The sequence below is a fragment of the Zeus faber genome (assembly GCF_960531495.2).
Source record: "Zeus faber genome assembly, chromosome: 9".
NCBI classification, from domain to species: Eukaryota; Metazoa; Chordata; class Actinopteri; order Zeiformes; family Zeidae; genus Zeus; species Zeus faber.
In genome coordinates, this window is record NC_137197.1 from 6,016,022 (window position 1) to 6,038,559 (window position 22,538).

Consider the following 22,538-nt stretch of genomic DNA (forward strand, 5'->3'; position numbering starts at 1 on the left):
ATGTATGTACAATAACCCCAAAAAGTTTCAAATGTATAAATGGATTTATATTCCAAACAAGTGAATAACAATATACGTACAATATTAGATCCAATATTAGAATCAGCAGATATCTCTAGTACGTAGTGTGTTTTCTTTACCATCATTGCTCATTATATAAATGAGGCGATTCCTTTTTGACTTAAACTCTTGTAAAGTGTGTATATGTGGTTTCACAGTGCGCTCACTCTCCACCCTCTCATCCGTCTGGAAACACGACAGATTATGTCACTGTTTTGTTTGTGCAGCAGAGCGACTCTGCATAATTAATATCTGTTTTTCCCCTTTTTGTATTGATTCAGATGAACAAATCGGAAACGATCTCCCTGCAGGTTCATGTGCACGGATGATGTACTTACATCACTAGTATGCAGTAGTACACAGTAGAGCACAGTAGTACACAGTAATACCCAGTATTACAGTAGAGAACAGTAGTACACAGTAATACACAGTAGCGCACAGTAGTACTTGGTAGAGCACAGTAGTACACAGTAATACACAGTAGAGCACAGTAGTACATGGTAGAGCACAGTAGTACACAGTAATACACTAATACACAGTGGTACACAGTAGAGCACAATAGTACACAGCAATACACTAATACACAGTAGTAGACAGTAAAGCACAGTAGTACACGGTAATACGCATATACACAGTAATATAGTAGAGAACAGTAGTACACAGCAGTACACAGTAATACACTAATATACAGTAATACACAGCAATACAGTATAGCACAGTAGTACATGGTAGAGCACAGTAATACACATTAATTCAATAATACAGCAGAGCACAGTAGTACATCGTAGAGCACAGTAATACACTAATACACAATATACAATGAAAAACAGCTCTACACAGTAATACACTAATACGCAGTAGTACACAGTAGAGCTCAGTAGAAGATGGTAATACACTAATACACAGTAATATAGTAGAGAACAGTAGTACACAGTAATACACTAATACACAGTAATACAGTAGAGCACAGTAGTACATGGTAGAGCACAGTAATACACAGTAATATACTAATATACAGTAGAGCAGAGTAGTACATGTTTCAGCATAGTAATACACAGTAATACACTAATACACAGTAGTACACAGTAGAGCACAGTAGTACGTGGTAGAGCACAGTAATACACAGTAGTACACAGTAATGCACTAATACACAGTAATACAGTAGGGCACAGTAGTACACAGTAATACAGTAGAGAACAGTAGTGCACAGTAATACACTAATACACAGTAATACAGTAGAGTACAGTAGTACATGGTAGAGCACAGTAGTACACATATACAGTAGTACACAGTAATACACTCATATACAGTAGTACACAGTAAAACAGTAGAGCACAGTAGTACACAATAATACACTCATATACAGTAGTGCACAGTAGTACAAAGTAATACACGGTAATTCAGTAGAGCACAGTAGTACATGGTAGAGCACAGTAGTACACAGTAATACTTGTAAAAGAGATTTTTGTTCTCAGTGGGACTTCCTGGTTAAATAAAGGCAAAATAAATAATTAAAATACACAATAGTGCACAGTAATACACAGTAGTACACAGTAATACACTCACACACAGTAGCACAGTTATTTTGTATTTTAAAAGCCTTTTTATCTGCGCCGATAATAAACAAAGCCTCCTCTGCAAACAGGCTCTGACAGGGACCTTTAAGGAAGCAGCTGGGATGCTGTCTGGTCGCCGTGGCGACGGCGATGTGCTTGTCCTCCCCTGGGGGCGCGGCTGATTGGAAGGCCGGCGGGGGGTCAGGGAGGGTCAGCATGTGGATTGTGGAGTACGACCTCAGCCCCTCCCTCCTGAATATAGATGATTTTTTTCAACCTAATTTGAATTTAACTTCAGTGCTGTGGCGGCTGGTCCCCAAATCACAGCCTTCAACATTTAATACCAGACTTTAAAGATTTGAAAATGAATCATGAGACATTTAAACGGAACAGTATTTGTAATCAAACTAAGGCCGTCACGCTCATGACAGTTTAGGTATTATAGGCAAATAATCGTCATATAAATAATGATTATTGTCTAATGAAAAGGTTCTATTTATTGTACCATTTAAAATATTGGCTCAATACATCTTTTTTTTTTTTTTAATACACAAGCCCTAAAACAAAAAACACACCTTACAGTTCACGACTTCCAAATCATGATGCATAAAATACATAAAATATCTCATAACCTAAAAGTACATAATAAACGGTATACAGTATATGGTACATTAAATGTATTTTTTTTTATAAAAGCCTAAAATATCCTCAGTGCAATCCTCTGAACATAACCTGGGTGTTGGTGCTTGTCCAGCAGCGTTCTTTAAGCGTCCAATGCAGGAAAAGCATCTGATGAGCTCATAGGAAAAGCCTCTTTATCGTGAATAACACCGGGATTGTCCTGCTCTCCTCCCGAAAAAGAGGAAGTGAGAAATGAACGCACACCAGCTCTGAGTGTTGTGAGATACGTCAGTCAAAGCTTTTCTGAGCAGGAGGTTGTCGGCCCCGCCTCCGGCCCCGGCCCCGGCTCGAGCTTCGGCTTCTTCGTTTATTGATGGGTCTTGGTCTGCAGATCCAGCTGTAGCCACGTGACCTGAAACCAGAGAAGAGGCTTCTCTGCTGTTCAGAGAATAATATTATGTTTGATATAATCAACATTTAAATTTAGGTTTTGGGTTGAATTTATAACGTCCTGGTCCATACGATGCTACGTTAGGTCCAACGTGGACTCATGGAGCTTTTTACAGTCTGGAGGTATGATGTATGATGGTATGATGTATGATGGTATGATGTATGATGGTATGATGTATGACAGTATGATGTATGAGGTATGACAGTATGATGGTATGATGTATGATGGTATAATGTGTGATGGTATGATGTATGACATTATGATGTATGAGGTATGACAGTATGATGGTATGATGTATGATGGTATAATGTGTGATGGTATGATGTATGACATTATGATGTATGAGGTATGACAGTATGATGGTGTGATGTATGATGGTATGACAGTATGATGTATGATGGTTTTTACATTACATTACATTACATTGATCAGACTTACAATTATTCAAACACCGACGGACGCAGCCATCAGGGGCTATTAGGGGTTAAGTGTCTTGCTCAAGGACACTACAGCATGCTAGCAGGAGGAGCCTGGGATCAAACCAGCAACGTTTAGATTACTAGACCACCAGCTCTACCTCCTGAGCTACCATCCTCCCTAATGATGTATGATGGTATGACAGTATGATGTATGATGTATGACGTATGATGTATGATGGTATAATGTATGATAGTATGACAGTATGATGTATGAGGTATGACAGTATGATGGTGTGACGTATGAGGGTGTGATGGTATGATGATGTGATGTATGATGGTGTGATGTATGATGATATGATGTGTGGCAGTGTGATGTATGATGGTATAATGTATGACGGTATGATGTATGGCAGTATGATGTATGAGTTATGACAGTATGATAGTGTGATGTATGATGGTATGACAGTATGATGTATGACGTGTGATGTATAATGGTATGATGTATGATGGTGTGATGTATGATGTATGATGGTGTGATGGTATGATGGTGTAATGCTGTGATGTATGATGCTGTGATGTATAATGCTGTGATGTATGATGGTGTGATATATGATGTATGATGGTGTAATGGTATGATGTATGATGTATGATGGTGTGATGTATGATGTATGATGGTGTAATGGTATGATGTATAATGGTATGATGTATGATGGTGTGATGTATGATGTATGATGGTGTAATGGTATGATGTATGATGGTGTGATGTATGATGGTGTGATGTATGATGTATGATGGTGTAATGGTATGATGTATGATGGTGTGATGTATGATGGTGTGATGGTGTTATTATTCCCTGGCTGTTCTCTGTAATGCTGGTGTGGTGTTACATTTTCACTTTGGATTTGAATAAGTGAACGCCGTGTGAGACTCTGGTTTAATGTGAAATTCCCTTTGAGGTTTTGCAGCTCACAGTCAGTAATGCAGGTTTTTTAGGTTGTTTATCTGGAATTGGGAAAACTATGAACTCGCACCTGGTTGTTATTTGTGTGTGTGACTCCATGACGTTGATCGTCACATTATTATAATTATTATTATTATTATTATTATTATTTGATGTTTTTCCTTCGTCCTGCGTGTAAAAGTAGAATAAATTGTCTTGTTTTTGCACTTTCCCCCTTTTTTAGTTGAAGCCAGCACGGCTGTGTTGTGTTTTCTGCCTAATTTGGTCGTTTTGGTCGTCACATTTAAAATGTATTGGAGATAAGAATTTTGACGCACCGTTATAATGTCGTTACAATTTAAAATGAACAGTGATTGATAGAAAATTTGAGTGTTTGTGAAGAAAAACATTGCATCAGATTTTAGAAGATGAGAGCTCGGGGAGGTGAAACGTGAACTTGGATTCTGATGTTCTTGGTTTGTTTCGATGAGGTCATAAAGGACTACTGCTCCACCTAGCGGTGGAAGATGACACTGTGAACTACACTGCAGCTTAACACAACATAACATGTCCGATAGTTACACACAGTCCGATGTTGTAGGACTTTGATGTAAATGTTCATTGCCTCATGGCATTAGAGATGTTTTTGGCACTGGGAGGTTTTAAGGTGGCACTCAGCTTTTAAGGTGGTTCTTCCTGCTCCTCTCCTCCAGGTGACCTGCCTTCAGGACTTCTTTGGGGAGGACGACATCTTCATCGCCTGTGGCCCCGAGAAGTTCCGCTACCAAGACGACTTCCTCTTGGAGGAAAGCGGTGAGCACCCACCAGACTGTTACCGGTACCGGTGGTTTACCAGTGTGAGGTTTACCAGGAAAATACTACTGAGCAAAGATCAAGCAGGTCCAGGTCTGCTGACGGGTTTGTCATCATCTTCACCGTTTCACAATGTCGTGCAGTATTTTCACATCAGGAAAGCAGGACTGTTGTTCTTATAATTGTATATGACAGTTTGAGGCATCATGGTACTTTTCAAATTCAATTCAAGTGAAATATAATGATTTTTTTATGTTTTTTTTTTTATTTCCGAGAATTTGAATAATATGATTACAGATACTGATTCCACAGATTAAAAATAAAATCTTTCAAATCAGGTTTCCCAATTCCTTGCACAAAAACATAACAACACCGTCATTGGCGACTGACAGGAAGGTCATCTGGTGGGTGTGCTACTGAGGAGAGACTTTGCTTCGCCGACGCTGACGTGTGCATTTTGGTTCTTAACGGTCATTCCAGAGTGCAGGGTGGGAAAGTCCACGTCGTACGGTCGGATCTCCTCCATGCAGGGACGCTGCTCCCCCAGGAGCGGAGGCGTGTCGCGCAGGAGCAAGTCTCCCTCCTCCACTGGATCAGGTGTGTGTGTGTGTGTGTGTGTGTGTGTGTGTGTGTGTGTGTGTGTGTGTGTGTGTGTGTGTGTGTGTGTGTGTGTGTGTGTGTGTGTGTGTGTGTGTGTGTGTGTGTGTGTGTGTGTGTGCGCGCGTGCGTGCGTGCGTGCGAGACGTTTCTGTTTAAAATGAGCGTTTCAGTTGTGTTGCACTTTTTCCCAAGGTCAGTTGTTGCAGCATCAGTGTTCTCTGGCTGTTTGCTCCGTGTTAGTATCCTCAGAGTAGGAGCAGCCCTCCCCCAACACAGTCATTGCCAAACTTCTTCCTGGCAAGACCCTCATCACGGTAGACCGTGCCAAGAAAAACTGCAGAGTGGTTCACCATTTATCTCCTAAATATTGCTGACACACAGTGAAAATCTCAACAAGAACAACAACAAAACATCCTTACTGAGTCTTTTAATATGTTCTGAAAAAAACTTTTAAATGTAAAAATAAACACATCCAATAAAATCTTAGAAACTAATTTTGTTGCAGACACCCTGCAATTCCCTCGAGGGCCCCTAGGGGGCTGCGGACCGCAGTTCGTGAACCCCTTCCCCAAATAACGGTGTTTCCGCACAGTGCATGTATCTACTTCTTCTGAGCTGTGACCACGTCAGTGAAGGGTGTTGTGGTTCCTCCATCTCTTGCAGCCAACGGCACGGCCGGCAGCCAGCTGTCCACCCCCCGGTCCGGGAAGTCCCCCAGCCCGTCCCCGACCAGTCCTGCCAGCCTCCGGAGACGCAGGGTGGGTCCACGGAGATAAGAAACACAAAGCGAGCCAATAAACATAATAAACATAATAAATATTCAATCGGTCTCAAGGAACATGTTTAATGTTCTGATATGGAGAGCAGAGGCGGTCCTGCGTCTATCCCAAAAGCAGGACGTTGCCTGGCGACCAATGTGTGAATCTCGAGGTTTACGCCGTCGACTTTGCCGAAATCTCTGTTTTCCCTGCTGGGAATAGAGCTGAAAGACTCTAATTATTTTCCCCGCTCGGGGGCTTGATTCCCAGGGCTCAGCCACATCACACTGAACACGGAGCTGCTCCAGGGCCTCTTCCATTTTAAACAGACTCAAAGCGATGATTTGAGGGCGGGGTCGGCAGCTTTTATCACTGGAAAAGACATTTTTGCAGCTCGGAAACATCTCTCCAGAGTAATAGCTGGCAAAATAGTGTGAAATACTATTATTATTATTATTATTATTATTATTATTATTATTATTATTATTATTAATAATAATAATTAATAATAATAATAAATAATACATTTTAACATCACATTGTGATGCACAAAGCATTAAATAGTTGGTGCAAACCCTCCCTTTCTCTCTCTCTCTCTCTCTCGTACATTTAATCACGACACATTGCCAAATTCGGAACACCCAGTTCCTACAACCAACTGAAACAACATCCTCTATCCTTTTTGTTAGTATTATAAATGATTATTATTTTTTTTTTCTGGGGGACTGATGTGGATGCTCCCGTCCGATCTGGGGGGGTCGGCAGCCAGATTTGTGCACAATAAAGTGATATTTTGGGGTGCTTCATGTGTCCCCCCTCCTCCCCCCAGGGCTCTCAGCACAGCGGCTCCTCCCTCTCTCTCGCCTCCACCAAGGTCTGCAGCTCCATGGACGAGGGCGACGGAGGCGGCAGCGAAGGTACGGAGGGGGGCGGGGGGTTTTAACGGACTCACGTTCACCAGATCCTGCACCTTCCTGACCTGCCTCTCCCCTCCCGCAGCAGAGCTGACGGAGGATCATCCCTCCGTCCCGGCCTCCATGGCGGAGCGCTACAAGGTGGGGCGGACGCTCGGGGACGGGAACTTCGCCGTGGTCAGGGAGTGCGTGGAGAGATCCACGGGACGGGAGTTCGCGCTCAAGATCATCAGCAAGGGGCGGTGCCGGGGAAAGGTGGGGGGACTGCACCTTTAATCCAACCGATATAAATGTCACCAAATCGGGTGGAGGGACATGGAATTATTATTAATAATAACAATAATAATAATAATTATTATTATTATTCTCCTTTCGGCTGCTCCCGTTAGGGGTCCCCACAGCAAATCATGTGCCTCCAATACCTTATTATTATTATTATGAATATAATAATAATAATAATAATATAATATGTAGTTGTTTCAATAATAAAGACATTTAAATAATTACATGTGGAGTGAAGGTGTGTATAAATCTGACATAACTCAAAACTGGGATTAATATCTTCCTCATCTGATTGATATAACCAAGCCCATTTCTGCATACAGATACATATAGGTTGGGCTATCGGTAAACATTTTACTGAAATGAAAAAAAAAAGTATTTCAGTTTTGAAACTATTAATTTAAAGGGTTTCTGGTTTTGATGAACAGAGCAGTAGCTCACAAAAATGTAGGATTTTTTTTTTTTTACATGGTGTGTTCAAAATCAGCGGTCTCATTATTATTAACTGGAAATGACAGTAAAATTGGAAGTATTGTTATTTGTGTTCGGTGTGTGGAAGTGCCCACATGTTAGTACTCAGTATTCCATGGCCTCCCTGCAGATATCCATGCATGCACATGTAAACATTCATTTTTATTTTGTCCCGTGCCCAGGAACACATGATCCAGAGCGAGGTGTCGATCCTGCGGCGCGTCAAGCATCCCAACATCGTGCTTCTCATCGAGGAGATGGACACGTACAGCGAGATGTATCTGGTCATGGAGCTGGTCAAGGTACGCTGCTCCCCATTCAGTGCCAAACTGCAGCTTGGATCCAATGGTCAACTTGCTTGGTCCCCAGTGAACGGTTTCTATTCACACAAGTCTATTCAAACGGCCGGATGCGCCCCCTAGTGGGCAGCAGAGGAAGTGCGTGAGGCTGTGAGAGAATGATTTAAGTATTTCAACATAATGTAAATTGAAGTTGAATTCCTCACTTTTAAGCACCAATTTGTAATACGATTTGGTGAAATGCATGTAATAAAAAAAAAAAAAGGAGAATAGTAAACCGTATAATAAAATTTGCATGATCAAATTTTCCAGTAACATTAATTTCTTCCTGGCTGAAATGTCACTTTTTTTATTTGTATTTATTTTGTTGGGGTCCTTGGACCCTGAAAAAGTTTGAATACAATTTTTTGACTTTTTATTTACACTACAAGCTATTTGTTTTTCTGTTACCAGAGAGAGAGAGATCTCTCGTCGTTTATGTACTTTTCATGCCACGTTTTCCCTTGTGCACTGTTCCCTGTGCTGTTTTAAACCGCAGGGGGGTGACCTCTTCGACGCCATCACCTCCTCCAGCCAGTACACGGAGCGGGACGCCGCCTCCCTGCTGTTCAACCTGGCGAGCGCCGTCAAATACCTGCACGGTCTGAACATCGTGCACAGAGACATCAAACCCCAAAACCTGCTGGTCAGTCCTATTTCAGGGTGAAGTAAATCTGAAGCTGTTTGTAATGTGAGTTGATTTAGTTTATCCAGGACGTACAATGCTCACACACTTTTAGCTGCTTTTTACATTATTATATATATATATATATATATATATATATATATATATATATATATATATATATATATATGAGATATAAGATAGTACTTTATTCATTACCGGGGGGAATTCGGCCATTACAGAAGCTCCGTAAAAAATGGGAAGTAGAGATTATACACACTAAATTCCCCAAAATATGTGAAACAAAATAAAAATCTGTAAGAAAAAGACATATACAGTTTAGATTCACTATTAAATGAATATGGCATTAAAATCTGAAATGATGCGTTCCCTGCACAGACGTTCGGGCCTGGTGCTCTGGATTTATAATTGTTAAAATATCACTCTCCAAACAACACAATTTCAAAAAAGTCAGAAAAATAAAACCTTTTGCTCAGGAGAGATGAGGGTAATTAAATCTCTTAAGTATTTAAATATCAATTGTTCTCACTTTTGATGAGAGAATACTAAATGACACAATAAATTGTTACATTAACACTGAACTTGTCTTTCTTCAAACTGAGATATTTGAACTCAGAACGTCATTGAGTTTTCTCGCTCTGCTGGATATTTCACAATATCCTCCGGAGCTCTTTCTGAGCCCCGCGACGCCTTTGAGCTCGGTTCTGTGAATTTGGGATTCCAGTGGAGGTTCAGCGCCCTCCCCCCGATTAAAGGCGGCGTGGTCGTTCCCGCCGTAGTAAATATTAAACAGCGCCGTGTGTATTTTTTATTTGACCTATTTTTCCCCCTCAGGTGTACGAGCACCAGGATGGCACCAAGTCTCTGAAGCTCGGGGACTTCGGCCTCGCGACGCTGGTCAACGGGCCCCTGTTGGCCGTGTGCGGGACCCCCGCCTACGTGGCTCCGGAGATCATCGCCGAGACGGGGTGAGGCTCAGTCAGAGACGCCCCGGACGACTGGAGGTCATTTAGAAGACAACAAGTACGACTCCGTTTGGTCTGATCCCTTCCTCTGCTTTGTGTCGACAGTTACGGCCTCAAGGTGGACGTCTGGGCGGCCGGCGTCATCGCCTACATTTTGCTGTGTGGTTTCCCTCCTTTCCGTGGGTATGTGCGGCTACAAATGTTCCCGCCGTGTTTTGAAAGGTGCCGTAGTTTTTTTTTGTTTTTTTTTTTATTGTTGATGCTCGGATTTTTTTATTTATTTTTTATCTTCTCGCGTTCCTCGGGCTCAAAGTATCTGGAACACGACAACCGCAGTGCGCACGGACACGGCTCGTTAGAGCCGGGACGTTTCAGACGTCTCGTCGTTCCGGTTTGATCCACGTCGACGTACATTTGGAGCAGAAATCACAGAAAAACTGTTGGAGTTACCCAGGAAGTAGAACCTTGGCGCGTTTTGATTGGTTTGAGGAGCGGGGCGCTTTCTGACCTCATCGCCCGAAGTTACATGAGTCCAAGCTTCGTCTCTCTCATCCAATGACTCGTGCCCTGTGGACTGCATAGCGTTCACAGACAACCCGGGGGCGACGCTGCGTTTTAAGGAAACTCCGAAAACTGTTACTCGGGCTGCGTTCAACAACACCCCCCCCGAAAACTATAATCGTTCACAGAAGGCGTCTTCGCACCGCAGGAAGGTAAAAAAAAAAAACCTTTGGAGGAACCGTCCCTTTCTTTTTTGTGCGCATTGAATGAACCAGCAACAATCGTAATTGTTAAAACACCGTTTTTGAGGGATAGTTAAACTGAAGGACAGAAGGGGAACGTTCAGTCACTAAAGTCCACGGTGATTGGTCGAACACACGAGAACGAGAAATACTCATGTGGAAAAAACACTTTTATTTATACACAATTAATTTCAAAAACATTAAATTTAAGGGCAAAGGCTGATCATGGCATTATGGTAACTCGGAAAATTGTACCCGACACGACTAAAATGGACCCTGTGTATTGCTGCTTGCAGCTATATTTATTATTATTATTATTATTAGGAGGTACCTTTTTGAACTAACAGTAGTTGTCACCCTCTTGTAGCCTTGTAGTGGAATTGCAGTCAAATGAAACGTCCGGATTGAATAGTGACGATCAGGATAGTTTAGGTTTAATGAGTCAAAACAACCCGACTGGCTCATCTTTGGGACCAGATTAGCTGTGATGTCACACTTTCGCTCTCTATATTGAACTGTTGAACTGTCTCTCCTCCTGCTGTAGCGGTGACGATCAGGACGCTCTGTTCGATCAGATTTTGGAAGGTCGTCTGGATTTCCCCTCTCCGTACTGGGACAACGTGTCCGACGCGGCCAAGGTCAGTGACCAGGAGTCCTGGAATCTGCTGCACTTTTAACACCTCTTTAACGACGCTGCCTTGTTTTATGTCAAATGCAGAGCATCGGTTTAACATATTGAAATTGCATTAAAAATTCCTTGATTGAAATGAGTGTTTTTGGGGGTGAAAAAACCTGCACTTCCGTGAACACTGTAAGGTCTGCTGTTGCATAAGATCTGCTGTCGAGTTCTCCCAAAAAGACTCCTTTACAAACCCTGTTGCATTGTGGAACCTCCCCTCAGGACCTGGTGGGCTTCATGCTGCAGGTGGAGGCGGAGCAGAGGTTCACCGCCCTGCAGGTCCTGGATCATCCCTGGGTCAATGTGAGTGTCTGTCATGTGCTCCAAAACGTCATTCAATGAACCGTGCGGCAGTTACCGTTTAAAATACAATACGCTCAAATTTAAAGGTAAAATTTGAAACAAAAAAAGGATGCCTGATCACCTTTCTAATATTTATTCATGTTTTAATTGAATTTCTGTTGTTCTCAATTATTCAGAAAGCTTTTTTGAAAAACCTCCAAAAATGTAAATTATATAAATATGACATAATATAATTCCGTTACTGCATATTTTGTGCCTCTGTAAAGTAACTGTTTATCATAATTACCTTTTTTTTATCAGATATTTGTCTAAATTTATTCTGAACTGTGAGATTCATTGTTTGATGTGTATGTCACTTCATGGTATTTAGGCCTTTGAAAGACTATAAAATGAATGTGGATTTTATTGCCCAACTTCCACAGTGTTAGTTCTGAATTACTCATTGGAGCCATTTCAATGTATTGTAGTCAGGTGGTGCACACTGCAACCTGCTCTGAACCTGTGCTGGTGACCCCAGGGAAAGTTTTTCATGATTTATCACATTGTTTTTAACTTTGGAATCATATTTGTTGAAGTGTACTTATTATTTGGATATTTTTATGTATTATTATTTAATATAATATATTGTTTTTTAATGTTATATATTATAATTCAATGTAATATATTGTTATTTAATGTAATATATTGCTATTTAACATATTATTTAATGTAATATATTATTTAATGTCATATTGTTATTTAATGTAATATACTGTTATTTAATGTATCGTTTCATATAATGCATCAATCATTGTCTCTGACGCTGCTCTGATCTGGTTTTAGGAGGAAGGTTTTTCGGAGAACGAGCTCCAGCTCCCGGTCGCAGGGAAGATTAGGAAACATTTCAACACCAGACCCAAGCTCAACAGCACTGCGGCAGGAGTGTCTGTGATCACAGTGAGTGCACACACACACACACACACACGTCTCTGTTTTCTGTCGCGTCTAACATTTCACAAATGTTTTGTGAAATGAATCGATTGGTGTCGTGGTGATTTGAGGTCCTTCCTCTCGTGGCCGTCGTCCCTCTCCCTCCTTTTGGATTTAAAGCCGCCGCCTCCATTTTCATGCGGCTTCATTTGGTGACGTCATCGACATCGTCAGTCTTCATTGACCGTTCAGTGATTGATTGACTCTCTGCAATTTTGCAGCCAAACATGGGACGTTTTATCTTCCTCTCCTAAATGTGGAAACGTCTCAATGTGACGAGCGAAGTGCGGCGTCGCAGCCGAACGTGAAGTTCTCCGACCCCGGGTCCCAGTGGACGTCCACTCCAGAGGGTTTGGGAAGGAGGACGGCTCCATCCTCACTCTGAAAGCCAAAGTGACTCGTCTCCCTGCTGAGCTGGACCAGCGTCAGCAGGACTTTGGATTAAGTTCAATTCTGACTCTAATCGCCTCAGTGCTTCCATGGCGTCGTGCCGGCAACACCCCCCCCCCCGAAATACCTGGAAAATTTGGACGGCGTCGCGTTCCAACCGCGTTCCCTTCATCATGATCCATGATCCGCCCATGTGTGTTTGGTTATTATGGGCGCGTGACTCTCTGCGTCTGCTTCGTACTTCGCGCTAAAACACGTTTTTTTTGTTGTTGTTGTTTTTAATCATGAGCTGAAATAAATGACTGTTCCCTAATTGAACACGGTAACACAGATGTAATCCCCTTTTTTTTTTTTTTAATAAAGAAACATCTTTATTACATCTTTTATAAAAGGGGTTCAATCGGCATCGCAGGTAGTGAGTGTTGCTCAGCAGCGCCACCCACTGGTAGGAATCAGCACAAAGCTGCAGCAGATTAGCGCTTCAGTGGTTCTACGTCACCAGCGGTAAATCTGCTGCATCTTTTGAGAAAGCAGGTGGAGGAGGGGTAAAGAGATTGAGCCCTAGAAGCCGTATGTCGGGTCAAAAATTAACCGAATGAAATTGACGTCATCAATTATTAAATATTAATGCAATTAACTAATATTTGACAATTTATTTATTCAAGTAATTCATAAAATTAACTATAGGTGTAACAATGAGTTCACCGCATCCAAAAAAAACTCTAATCAAGGAATTCCTGGAATTTTGTATGGGGTTGAAACCAGAAAACAATCATGCGGGTAATCATATTTATTTATAGTATTATATGTGATTATACATAATTATATATATTATATTCCCTTTTTTTACTTGCACTGTTGTGTAGACTCTGCTGCAGTAACTCGTGACTTGAATGAAGTGCTATCTTATTCCACATGCGTTCTCGGGTTGAGGAATGTTTCGGTCTCTCACCCCTCCACAGACCACTCCTCTGGACAAGGAGAAGCAGGTTTTCAGGCGACGACGCCCCCAGGAGGTGAGGAGCGTGCACCGCGGCGCCCAGGGCTTCGCCGCGGCCTCCGCCCTCCCGGGGCCCCCCGCACCCCGCCCACCCGCCGACGTCACCTCCGGCTCCGAGGATTTCTCCCCCGGCTCCGGCGACACCGTGCGCTCCCCCACCTCCCCCTTCTAGAAGCACGACCCCCCCCGGCACAGAGGGGTGGGGGCGGGGTGGAGGCGGGGTGGGGAACGCTGGGTTTTAGTGGAATGAGCTGGAGCGAAGCGCTTCGGTTCGATCAGAGGAAACGTTTATTTGGCTTGGGGACGGTTTAAATTCTAGAATAATCGAGCTCCACCCGGAGGTCACGCTGAGTTGTGCCGCGAAACTCGTTTCGAGTGTCGGCAAATACAGTTTTACTCCATTTACTAGTCAGCGCACACATTTTAGGTTTCACCTCTGACCATTGTCCTGATCATAGCTCACTCGGGTTTTGCCTAATTCGGACGATTACTTTGGCCGTGTTTTGTATTTGCTGGTGCCAGCGCCATTGCTTTAACGAATACAAACTATGGCAAAATTAAGTAGTCTACGCTAAATTATTATGAATCATAATTAATGGTCAGTGGGACCAGGGGATTCATTTCATGGGAGTCTTCTCAGCACGTCGTTTGAACTCCAAAAACCCCAAAAAGGAGACGACATAAATATATCTGTATACTGTAAATCAAACATCTAAAAATGTGAGATGTCTGCAGGAAAACGGAACGTGCGCTGACTACGAAGTAAAACTCAGCGTGACGTCAAAGGTGTAGTCCACGATAAAACCACATCAGGTTCTTTTGTAAAGTAGCAGCAACAAGAACAAAAAAAACAAAAAAACCCATCGCGTATAAGTGACGTTTACAGGGTACATCCGGTGCGATCCTTCACGTTTCTCGGCCCCCGGTGCGGGTGTCTGGGCCCGACGCGGAGGAACGGAGGACGCCGCCGCCGGAACCGTCCTTTTCACCCCGCGGACACCGGGATCCCGGCGGCGTCGGACGAATGTCGTGGCTTCCGTGGCGCTGCATGTGGACCAAGCGCGACGAGGCCTGAAGCCGACTCGAGCACGGAGCCGCGCTCCCGCTCCTTGGGGAACGATTGTGGGCGAAACTCCGGCCGACGTGGTTGGCGTCTAAGAGACAGTTAATTTACCGAGTTATTAGCTATTATTATTAATAATAACCCTTCAGCGTATTCACACTGTCACAGAAACAAGAAGAAACCGCTCCAGGCGACGGGTTATCCAACAAAGTGCTTCCAGTAACAGCCCCTGAGTCATTACTCAGCGGTACAGAAGAACCTTTATTTATTGACGGTTCCGTCCAGTGAATGTGTGTCCGCGGTTTGCGGTGTTTTTTCCCCCCAAACTCGCAACCCAAACGTCCCCGAAACGAACCCAAACGTCCGGGCCGCGAACGCGTCGCGCCCGTCGAGCTGCATGCGAAGGAGCCGCGACGCTGGAGCTGAGCTTCCGCCTCGCGGCGCCTGTTCCGCGAACGGCCCCGCTTCCCCGCGCATAGACCCACGGGTCACGGGTCAGACATCGGCGTTGGGGACAAGCAGCGCGGGCTCCACGTCGTAATCCGGTCCGGGCTTGACCGCCCTGGGGACGGTGGGTGGACCGCTCCAAGCGCGGGCCTAGACGTGGTTCCGGGCGGTGTGCGCGTCGGAGCGCCCAGTCTAAAAATTCCGAGGAATTCGAACGCACCGCGAAAAGCGGGGCGCCGCGAACCGGAAGTTGACTTCAGCGTCGTAAAGGAGCTGCTCTGCTGTTTGATATAAACATTGATATGCGATATACTTATTATTATTATTATTATTATACTTATTATTATTATTATACTTATTATTATTATACTTATTATTATTTTAAAGTTTATTTTGGTCGTTATACCTCGTGTCGTCATCATGCTGAATGCGGTCCCGTTAGCGCAGGTTTAGAGGTGTGTGTGTGTGTGTGTGTGTGTGTGTGTGATTGGACCTTAACGACCCCTCCGCCTGGGTCCTACCGGCAGCAGGGACTCGGAACCGGGCGGTGGAGCGTCCGGGACGGAGCCGTCGGGGGGGGGCTGTGGGGAACACGTCGGGCTCGGAGACTCCTCCTCTGACCCGTTCGGTTTGTGTGACGGGTTGGGACCGAAGACCAACGCGCTCATGTAAAAGGTGTTGGGGAACGAGCTGATGAGAGTCGGTGGCGGCGACGGTGGCTTTCACGTCCCGGGACGGGATTTAAAGCCTCGTTGCCCCCCGGCCGAAGCGGACTTTCCATCCCGACGCACGGAGGGGGGAAAAAAAAGAAAAGACCTGCAAATAAATCCTTTCCAGAAGCCGCGGCTCCTCGAATCACTGCCTCATGGCGTCTCTCTTCCCTGCTTGTCCGCTTGCAGAAGCGTGCTGCTCCGGCCCCCGGGGCCACCAGATGGCGGTAGAAGCTAACGCTCGAGGTACATCCTGGCGCCGTGTGGTCGAAAAACACTCCTGACGAGGGTTCGTTTTATTTAGAATTTATTATTAAAAAAAATGAAGGTTTCAATTTACAGTTGTGAACCTTTAGACGTTTCCATAGGTTGATACCGTTTTCAAACACATCCTGCCTCTTAAGAGATGCATACAATGAAAAAATATACAAACAGTTGTTTTCTTTTTTTCCCTTAAATAAAACATCAGATTAACCTGAAACGAACGACGGAAAGACAACGTAAATAGATCCCCAAAAATAATTTGGGGAAACTACAAAGTAAAAGCTTACGCATCTTCCTGGGACGCGGGAAAAACATCCCGCGCTGCTACAGTGTTGTGTGGAAATTCAAACCTGCGGCCTTTTGCATATTTGGGTTTGTCGAAGTTGTGTCAGTATTTTGTCGCTTCTGCAGTTTATTGCAGGTTCACACCCGGGAAAACGCCACCGTCCTTACTGAAACAGGACAAAAAAAAACAACCAAAACAAAACGCTGCAAACCGGCCGTCCGGTCGTAGTATTGCTTTGCAGGATCCTAGAAAGTTTTAACTGTAAACAAGTGGTAAAAGTAAATAAACGGCTATGGGGTGTGTGATCGTTTCTTCAATAAAAAAATTCTAATGGATAAAGTCTTTATTCTACAACAGACACAAAATCCCGTTCTGCAAATTCAATTATAACTCATTTCTCTGGATGCTTTTCAAATAAGGCAAAAAAAAAAAAGGTGAAAACTTTGTTTTTATATAATTCCGAAATCATAATGACGAAACAAATTTTAAAATATTGCGTTCCCTCATACCCAAAATAGTTATCTTTTTAAAATTAAATATGCTATGGAAATATCACGATTTGTGTTGCTCTTTCACAGACAGCGTGTTTTTAAAAACAAATATTCCACGGACGTATATTTCACGTTTTCTTTGAAATCTTCCTTGGAGACACTCAAAACACTTTTATCAAATCAACATTGAACAATTTGTTTTTGTCACACACATCGACCACTGTTAAGCACAACCAAAAACCGACGGCCATGGACACCTCGTACTAAACTAAATATGGAATGAAAGACACTTCAGAGTCCTCGCGGCGATGGGAACACGGCGTCTACTCTAATCCACAGCTCTCCTCGTCTTCACCGCCGTCTCAAACCTTTTCGGGGACGAACGCTTCACATCGTCCGTATATACAGGATTCAACTTTTTATTTTTACGACATATAAAAGTGTCCCTAGGATATGTCTCTGGCATACAAATGTTGTATAAATGTCTCGAGCGGAGGAATCGGTTGGGTCTTTCTCACAGTTTGAAACAGGGACAGAGTTTGGGTAAAAGCTTGGGCGGAGGACGCTCGAATGAGTCGCTGGGCAACTGAAGCGGCGTCGCGTGCGCGCTACGATGGAGCTCCTCCTCAGGGCGGCGCCCCCTCCTCAGTACCTGCTCTGGTGCTCGTAGTGCCAGCGGTTAAAGTCTATGTTGAACGCCACGATGCTGCCGGAGGCCATGCCGGTGATCAGGGTCCTGCAGTGAGACACGGGGTAAGGGGTTGAGAGAGGTGAGCACCTTTTTTTTTGTTTTGTTTCTAGGACACTTTCACACAGGTTGTTTTTACTCAACCCCTTTCAGCAGACGTCCGTCGGCTCAGGTGCATCTTGGGACTCTTCCCGGGCGGTAAGAGGATCCAGAGCGGCGTCTCTTGATGTTTGGAGATACCGATCTTGTTAATTCGAAGAACAGAGCAGAACCGCCCAAACAGAGTGGATTTGTGATCCCGCTCTGATCTGCCGGACATCGCTTCAGAACGGGCTTTCTGTCTGAACGACCGCAGAGTCGGGGAAGCAATAACACCATCTATATTACTTTAAGACACGAGTATCTCCCATTGTTTCCATTTACATTTCCATGAAACCGAGCTCTCAAGAGTGAGAGATGAGAGCTTCTCGCAGGATCACAATCCTGCTCTGTTTGGCGGTTCTGCTCTGTTTTTCCAAATTACTGAGATGCGTATCTCATTAATCCAGTGCAAAACGGGGCAAAAATATGTTTTTTCCCGAAGTGGATGCATTACGCTTCCCTACATATGCGACCCGCTACATGTTTATGAATTAAACTAAAGTTTAAATCTGGCCTGCAAATTAATTTAAAAATCCAGAACAGATCAGATTTCTCTGTGGTCACGTGTTATTTCGAACAGATTTTTAGGCAAGGATATTTTTAGGCAATTTTCTAATTGTGTTAAAAAAAATAAAAAAAAACCACGTGGGTGAGTTTGTTTCTCACTTGCTGTTAAACAGTCCCTGAAAGACAAAAAATTACAACGTTCAAGACGAACATGATCCCTGAAGCACGACCGGTGGATTTTCTTCACGACACGGACAACAAGTTGCGGCGTTTGGTCGGTTGTACGAATCTTCAGCGGCGGCGACGACACAGTCCCGGTGTCGTCGTCGGCAGGTGAAGAAGCGTCGCCCCGCTCACAAAACCAGTCCAGCGCGAGGCCGCCGGCCGGGACCAGCGTCGTGGGTATTTCCGCGCCCCACGAGCGGCCTGTTTAAAGGTCAAGTGGTGAATGGGGGGGGAGAGGGCGAGGTCATCGGAGGCTGGCGGTTAATTACGGAGACCCCCACCCCCCCTGCGGATGGCTGAAGCGCACCATTCACGCTCGCACCGTCCATCTGCAGGTCCGCGGCGGGGCCGGCACGGAGCGAAAGCAGCTGATTTCACAGGGTCGTGTTGTACTGCTACACCCTGGGGGCCGACTGTTCAGGCACAATGAACAGAGCGGCAGCAGAATGGCGCTCTGTGCACGGGTTCAGGAACAACAGCCGCCTGTGTTACCTCACTTGGGATTTAACAAGGACAATTCTGGAGACCTTAACTAAATCAAGGGTCTTCAAATGTTTCCTCGCGGGGGCCTCGTTCGGAGAAACGTACTGTAAAAAATAAAAGGTTTTTGTCCCCCAGTTTGGGGTTCTCTCGCGGGGATTCTGAGGCGCTAAACGAATTAACGAGACGCTCTCCGCTCGCCTCGAATGTTGCTGCGGAAACGATATTCACACAGCGCGACGAAAGCGGCCCGATTTTCAAGCCAGGCCTCAGGTTGGTTCACAGCGCAGCCTCGCTGAACGCTTCCCTGGGAAACTTACCGCTCTGTCGCAGGTTCTCACCGTCCTTAAATGCAGTCTGAGCGGGCAAATGTTATATTGGGAAAAAAAAAAAAAGATTCCAAACACTGCATTTTATCAGGTTTTTAGCACGCCGCTTCGGGCACATCCGTGCTAACCTGAGAGACTAGGCTACGGGAAGTTGCGTCGCTTCATACTGGCAACCTGCCGTAGCCAATGCTCTGAATGTACTACGGCAATTGCAGTCATTTTAATGCAGTCTCCTTACTGTGCTGAATTGGGCAGAAGGGCCTGTGGGTGTTTCAGTCTAACCTCTCCAGACGACAGGGTCACATGACACTCTCATGCTTCCAGCCCTGAAGCCAACAGGGCTGCCACGCCGGCGCCATCGTGCTGTACTGCTCATTGTCTAGCAAGACGCCAAGCTCCTGAAGCCAAAATACTGATTTTTCTCGGTGTATTTGTAATTGCTTTGAGTATTTTTCTCAGTAGAATGTAATTCCAGTCCACTACTTTTCACAATTGCTGAGGTCGATCCAGAGCGTAGCTCCGAAGACCTCTCTAAATTATGAATGTAAATGTAAGGAAAATGTGCGCTTTTAGTGAACACACATGTATGTACTAGTAACTGTATCCTCACACGCTATGGAAGAGCACAGTGGTTCCGCAAAATGATCTTTATGCTTTATTCCCTGTTAGTATCGATTCTCCCTGTATTTTTGTGGGTAATGTTGTCCGACATAGTTGCCATAAATGCAGTGTGCATACTGCAACCGCACACCTGCCACTAGGGCTGGCACTGGTACTCCCGAAATTTGAATAGAATTTGAAAAACAATAAAGTTTGATATAAGTACCAGGGAGAGTGCGCCTTTGACTAGAATGTCCAGTAATTCCAAAGATGTGGAAAGAAGAAAGTGGGAAGAAAGGTGAAGAAAGTGGGAAATACAGACGGAATGTCCTCTAGTACAGAGGTTCCCAACCCCCGGCTTGTGGACTGTGCCAGGTGGATGCCACTGTGCCACCGGACCACGAGAACACGGGCGGGATTTTTTCATGAGCGACCTGGGATCTGCTCCACAGCAGAGCAGCAGCAGGAAACAGAGTAAATTAAATACATCTAGAGTTTTTATTTGCTTTGTTTGGGAGAAAAGAGGGCTCTGATTGGAGATGCAGGTAGTCATTTGCCTTTTACTGCCAGCGTTCCCCTCTGGCAAAAATGCAATCTCTTTTTCTGCTCTTAACTTGGTGAGTAATTTTAATGTAGTGTAATAAGTAACTTATTGTTTATTACTGTAAAGTCTAGTTTTGCTAAAGCTCTTAACTTCTTAGGTGTGTTTAAATATTTTAATCTTTTTATTATTTCAAATTTTTCATATTCAAATAAAAGTTACATATTGAGAAACAAGTGTTTTTCTTTAAAAATCAAGACTTGATAGTAAACTACATATGTTGAAATCCAAAATCGATAGTCAAATCAAATTGTGGATTTTGAGAATCATGACACCCCTGCTGTAGTAATAATCCTTAATGTACTAATGTGGTGTTTGCTGCCTTTGTGGTTCATCTTGTCAGCATGCTTGATCTGTAGAAATAGTTTGAGATTAAACGTGTAAAAGGATTAAGATTGTTTAGTGTTGCTGCATCTTGCTGTTTATACGGTGAGTAAATAACCTTGAATTGCAATATACACGTCTATTACCTTGAAAGTGAACGGGGTTCAGGATTAAAATGGAACAGTATTGAGGCGTTTATTCAGCATGATTTTAAACAAATGGTTATAGTTTCAAAAACTGGTGTTGAAATATTGAATCCTAATCGGCGTGCGTCTCACCTCTGGTCGTGTGAGAGGTCCATGGCTCGGATCCCCGCGTCGCAGCCTGGGTAGATGTAGAGCTGCTTGAAATCGCAGGCCTGCCACACCTCCACCACGCCGTTGTCGCCGCCCGTCACCAGATTCTGGCCGTCGCTGCTCAGCAGAACAGCCTGGTGCGGGAGTAGTGGGGGGAGGGTGAGGGGAGGTGTAGAGCAGGAGACAGTAGGGTTTGGATAGAGAAGTGAGGGCGCGTCCACACCTGTGGTTCGTTTGCCTTGTTCCGAACAAGGGGCTGAACCGACACAACGTTGAAAAAGCCCCCCCCCCCGGCTCGTTTTCGCGTTGACACGGCAACATTTTACGGCGAACCAAAACGAACTCTGCACGCTTTTAAACTGTCCTCTCATTGGTCCGATTTTTTCCTTAAAAAGTTTGACAGTCGAACGACCGTCCCGGATGTAAACCACAGTATCGAAAATGGAGCATCCACAGCGTATATTGAATTGCATTGTGGGTAATGTAGGAGCCCCGTTCACGCATGGCTGGAGGAGGTGGGGAGGAGGAGGCGCGCAACGGAGAGTTCGGAGCAATTCTATACAGCGACACCACCTCTCACAGGCGTCTTGGACCGCCTTCACACCGGCCCGACCGAAGCAAGGGGCAAACGCACTGGGGATCGGGTCAAACGGACTAAACCCGGCATATGTGAAAGCGCCCTCGGAGCTGTAAGGGTGGAGTCAGAGCAGAGAGGGGGGAGGAGGAGGAGGAGGAGTCAAACCGGACTCACCCTGGTGCAGTCGTTGAGCTCCATCCTGGCCAGCAGTTTCCCGTTGATGCTGAAGCTGCAGAAGCGTCCTCTGTCGAAGCCGATCACGCAGTGGCCCTCGCTGGACACGGAGATCAGTCGGGGGCTCTGGAAGCCGTCTGGACCCTCCAGGGCCCGGAGCAGGTCTCCCGTGATGGTGTGGACCAGGCAGGGACCCTCTGTGGGGCCACATACATTCCTTTTAGTGTTTTAAAACATGTTGTATAAATCAAGCTTCACCTACTTACTTTACTTATTCTGTTTGTTTTCAACATGACATACTACTTTAGCAAGCTGAACATATTTGTAAAACTAAATATACTAAAAACGTATGCAAGGTATATTTAGTATTTATACAGCCGTACAACCTCTTTTTTCATGCTGTTTTAAGTGTAATTC

At 44.5% G+C, this 22,538-nt stretch overlaps 2 protein-coding genes across 4 annotated transcripts in view; one reads left to right on the forward strand and one right to left on the reverse strand.

The window, feature by feature from the left end:
* The window catches only part of dclk1b (doublecortin-like kinase 1b), a gene marked incomplete at both ends in the record, with an annotated part of 22,446 nt that extends 8,356 nt beyond the window's left edge, over nucleotides 1-14,090 (forward strand). The window contains 13 exons of one of the 3 annotated variants that reach the window (XM_080006454.1): nucleotides 4,761-4,860; nucleotides 5,341-5,457; nucleotides 6,091-6,218; nucleotides 7,048-7,135; nucleotides 7,218-7,387; nucleotides 8,068-8,187; nucleotides 8,723-8,869; nucleotides 9,704-9,837; nucleotides 9,940-10,017; nucleotides 11,122-11,215; nucleotides 11,479-11,559; nucleotides 12,382-12,495; nucleotides 13,881-14,090. In XM_080006454.1, coding sequence (XP_079862580.1) covers nucleotides 4,761-4,860; nucleotides 5,341-5,457; nucleotides 6,091-6,218; nucleotides 7,048-7,135; nucleotides 7,218-7,387; nucleotides 8,068-8,187; nucleotides 8,723-8,869; nucleotides 9,704-9,837; nucleotides 9,940-10,017; nucleotides 11,122-11,215; nucleotides 11,479-11,559; nucleotides 12,382-12,495; nucleotides 13,881-14,090 — 1,581 coding nt within the window. The remainder of the gene's footprint in view (nucleotides 1-4,760; nucleotides 4,861-5,340; nucleotides 5,458-6,090; nucleotides 6,219-7,047; nucleotides 7,136-7,217; nucleotides 7,388-8,067; nucleotides 8,188-8,722; nucleotides 8,870-9,703; nucleotides 9,838-9,939; nucleotides 10,018-11,121; nucleotides 11,216-11,478; nucleotides 11,560-12,381; nucleotides 12,496-13,880) is intronic. The other 2 variants (XM_080006455.1, XM_080006453.1) reach the window with 2 other exon arrangements.
* A 3,734-nt stretch (nucleotides 14,091-17,824) lies between these two features.
* Nucleotides 17,825-22,538, reverse strand: part of nbeab (neurobeachin b) — a gene marked incomplete at both ends in the record, with an annotated part of 275,893 nt that continues 271,179 nt past the window's right edge. Inside the window, 3 exons of the mRNA XM_080007466.1 lie at nucleotides 17,825-17,915; nucleotides 21,353-21,504; nucleotides 22,122-22,318. Of these exons, the coding sequence (XP_079863592.1) occupies nucleotides 17,825-17,915; nucleotides 21,353-21,504; nucleotides 22,122-22,318 (440 nt within the window). The remainder of the gene's footprint in view (nucleotides 17,916-21,352; nucleotides 21,505-22,121; nucleotides 22,319-22,538) is intronic.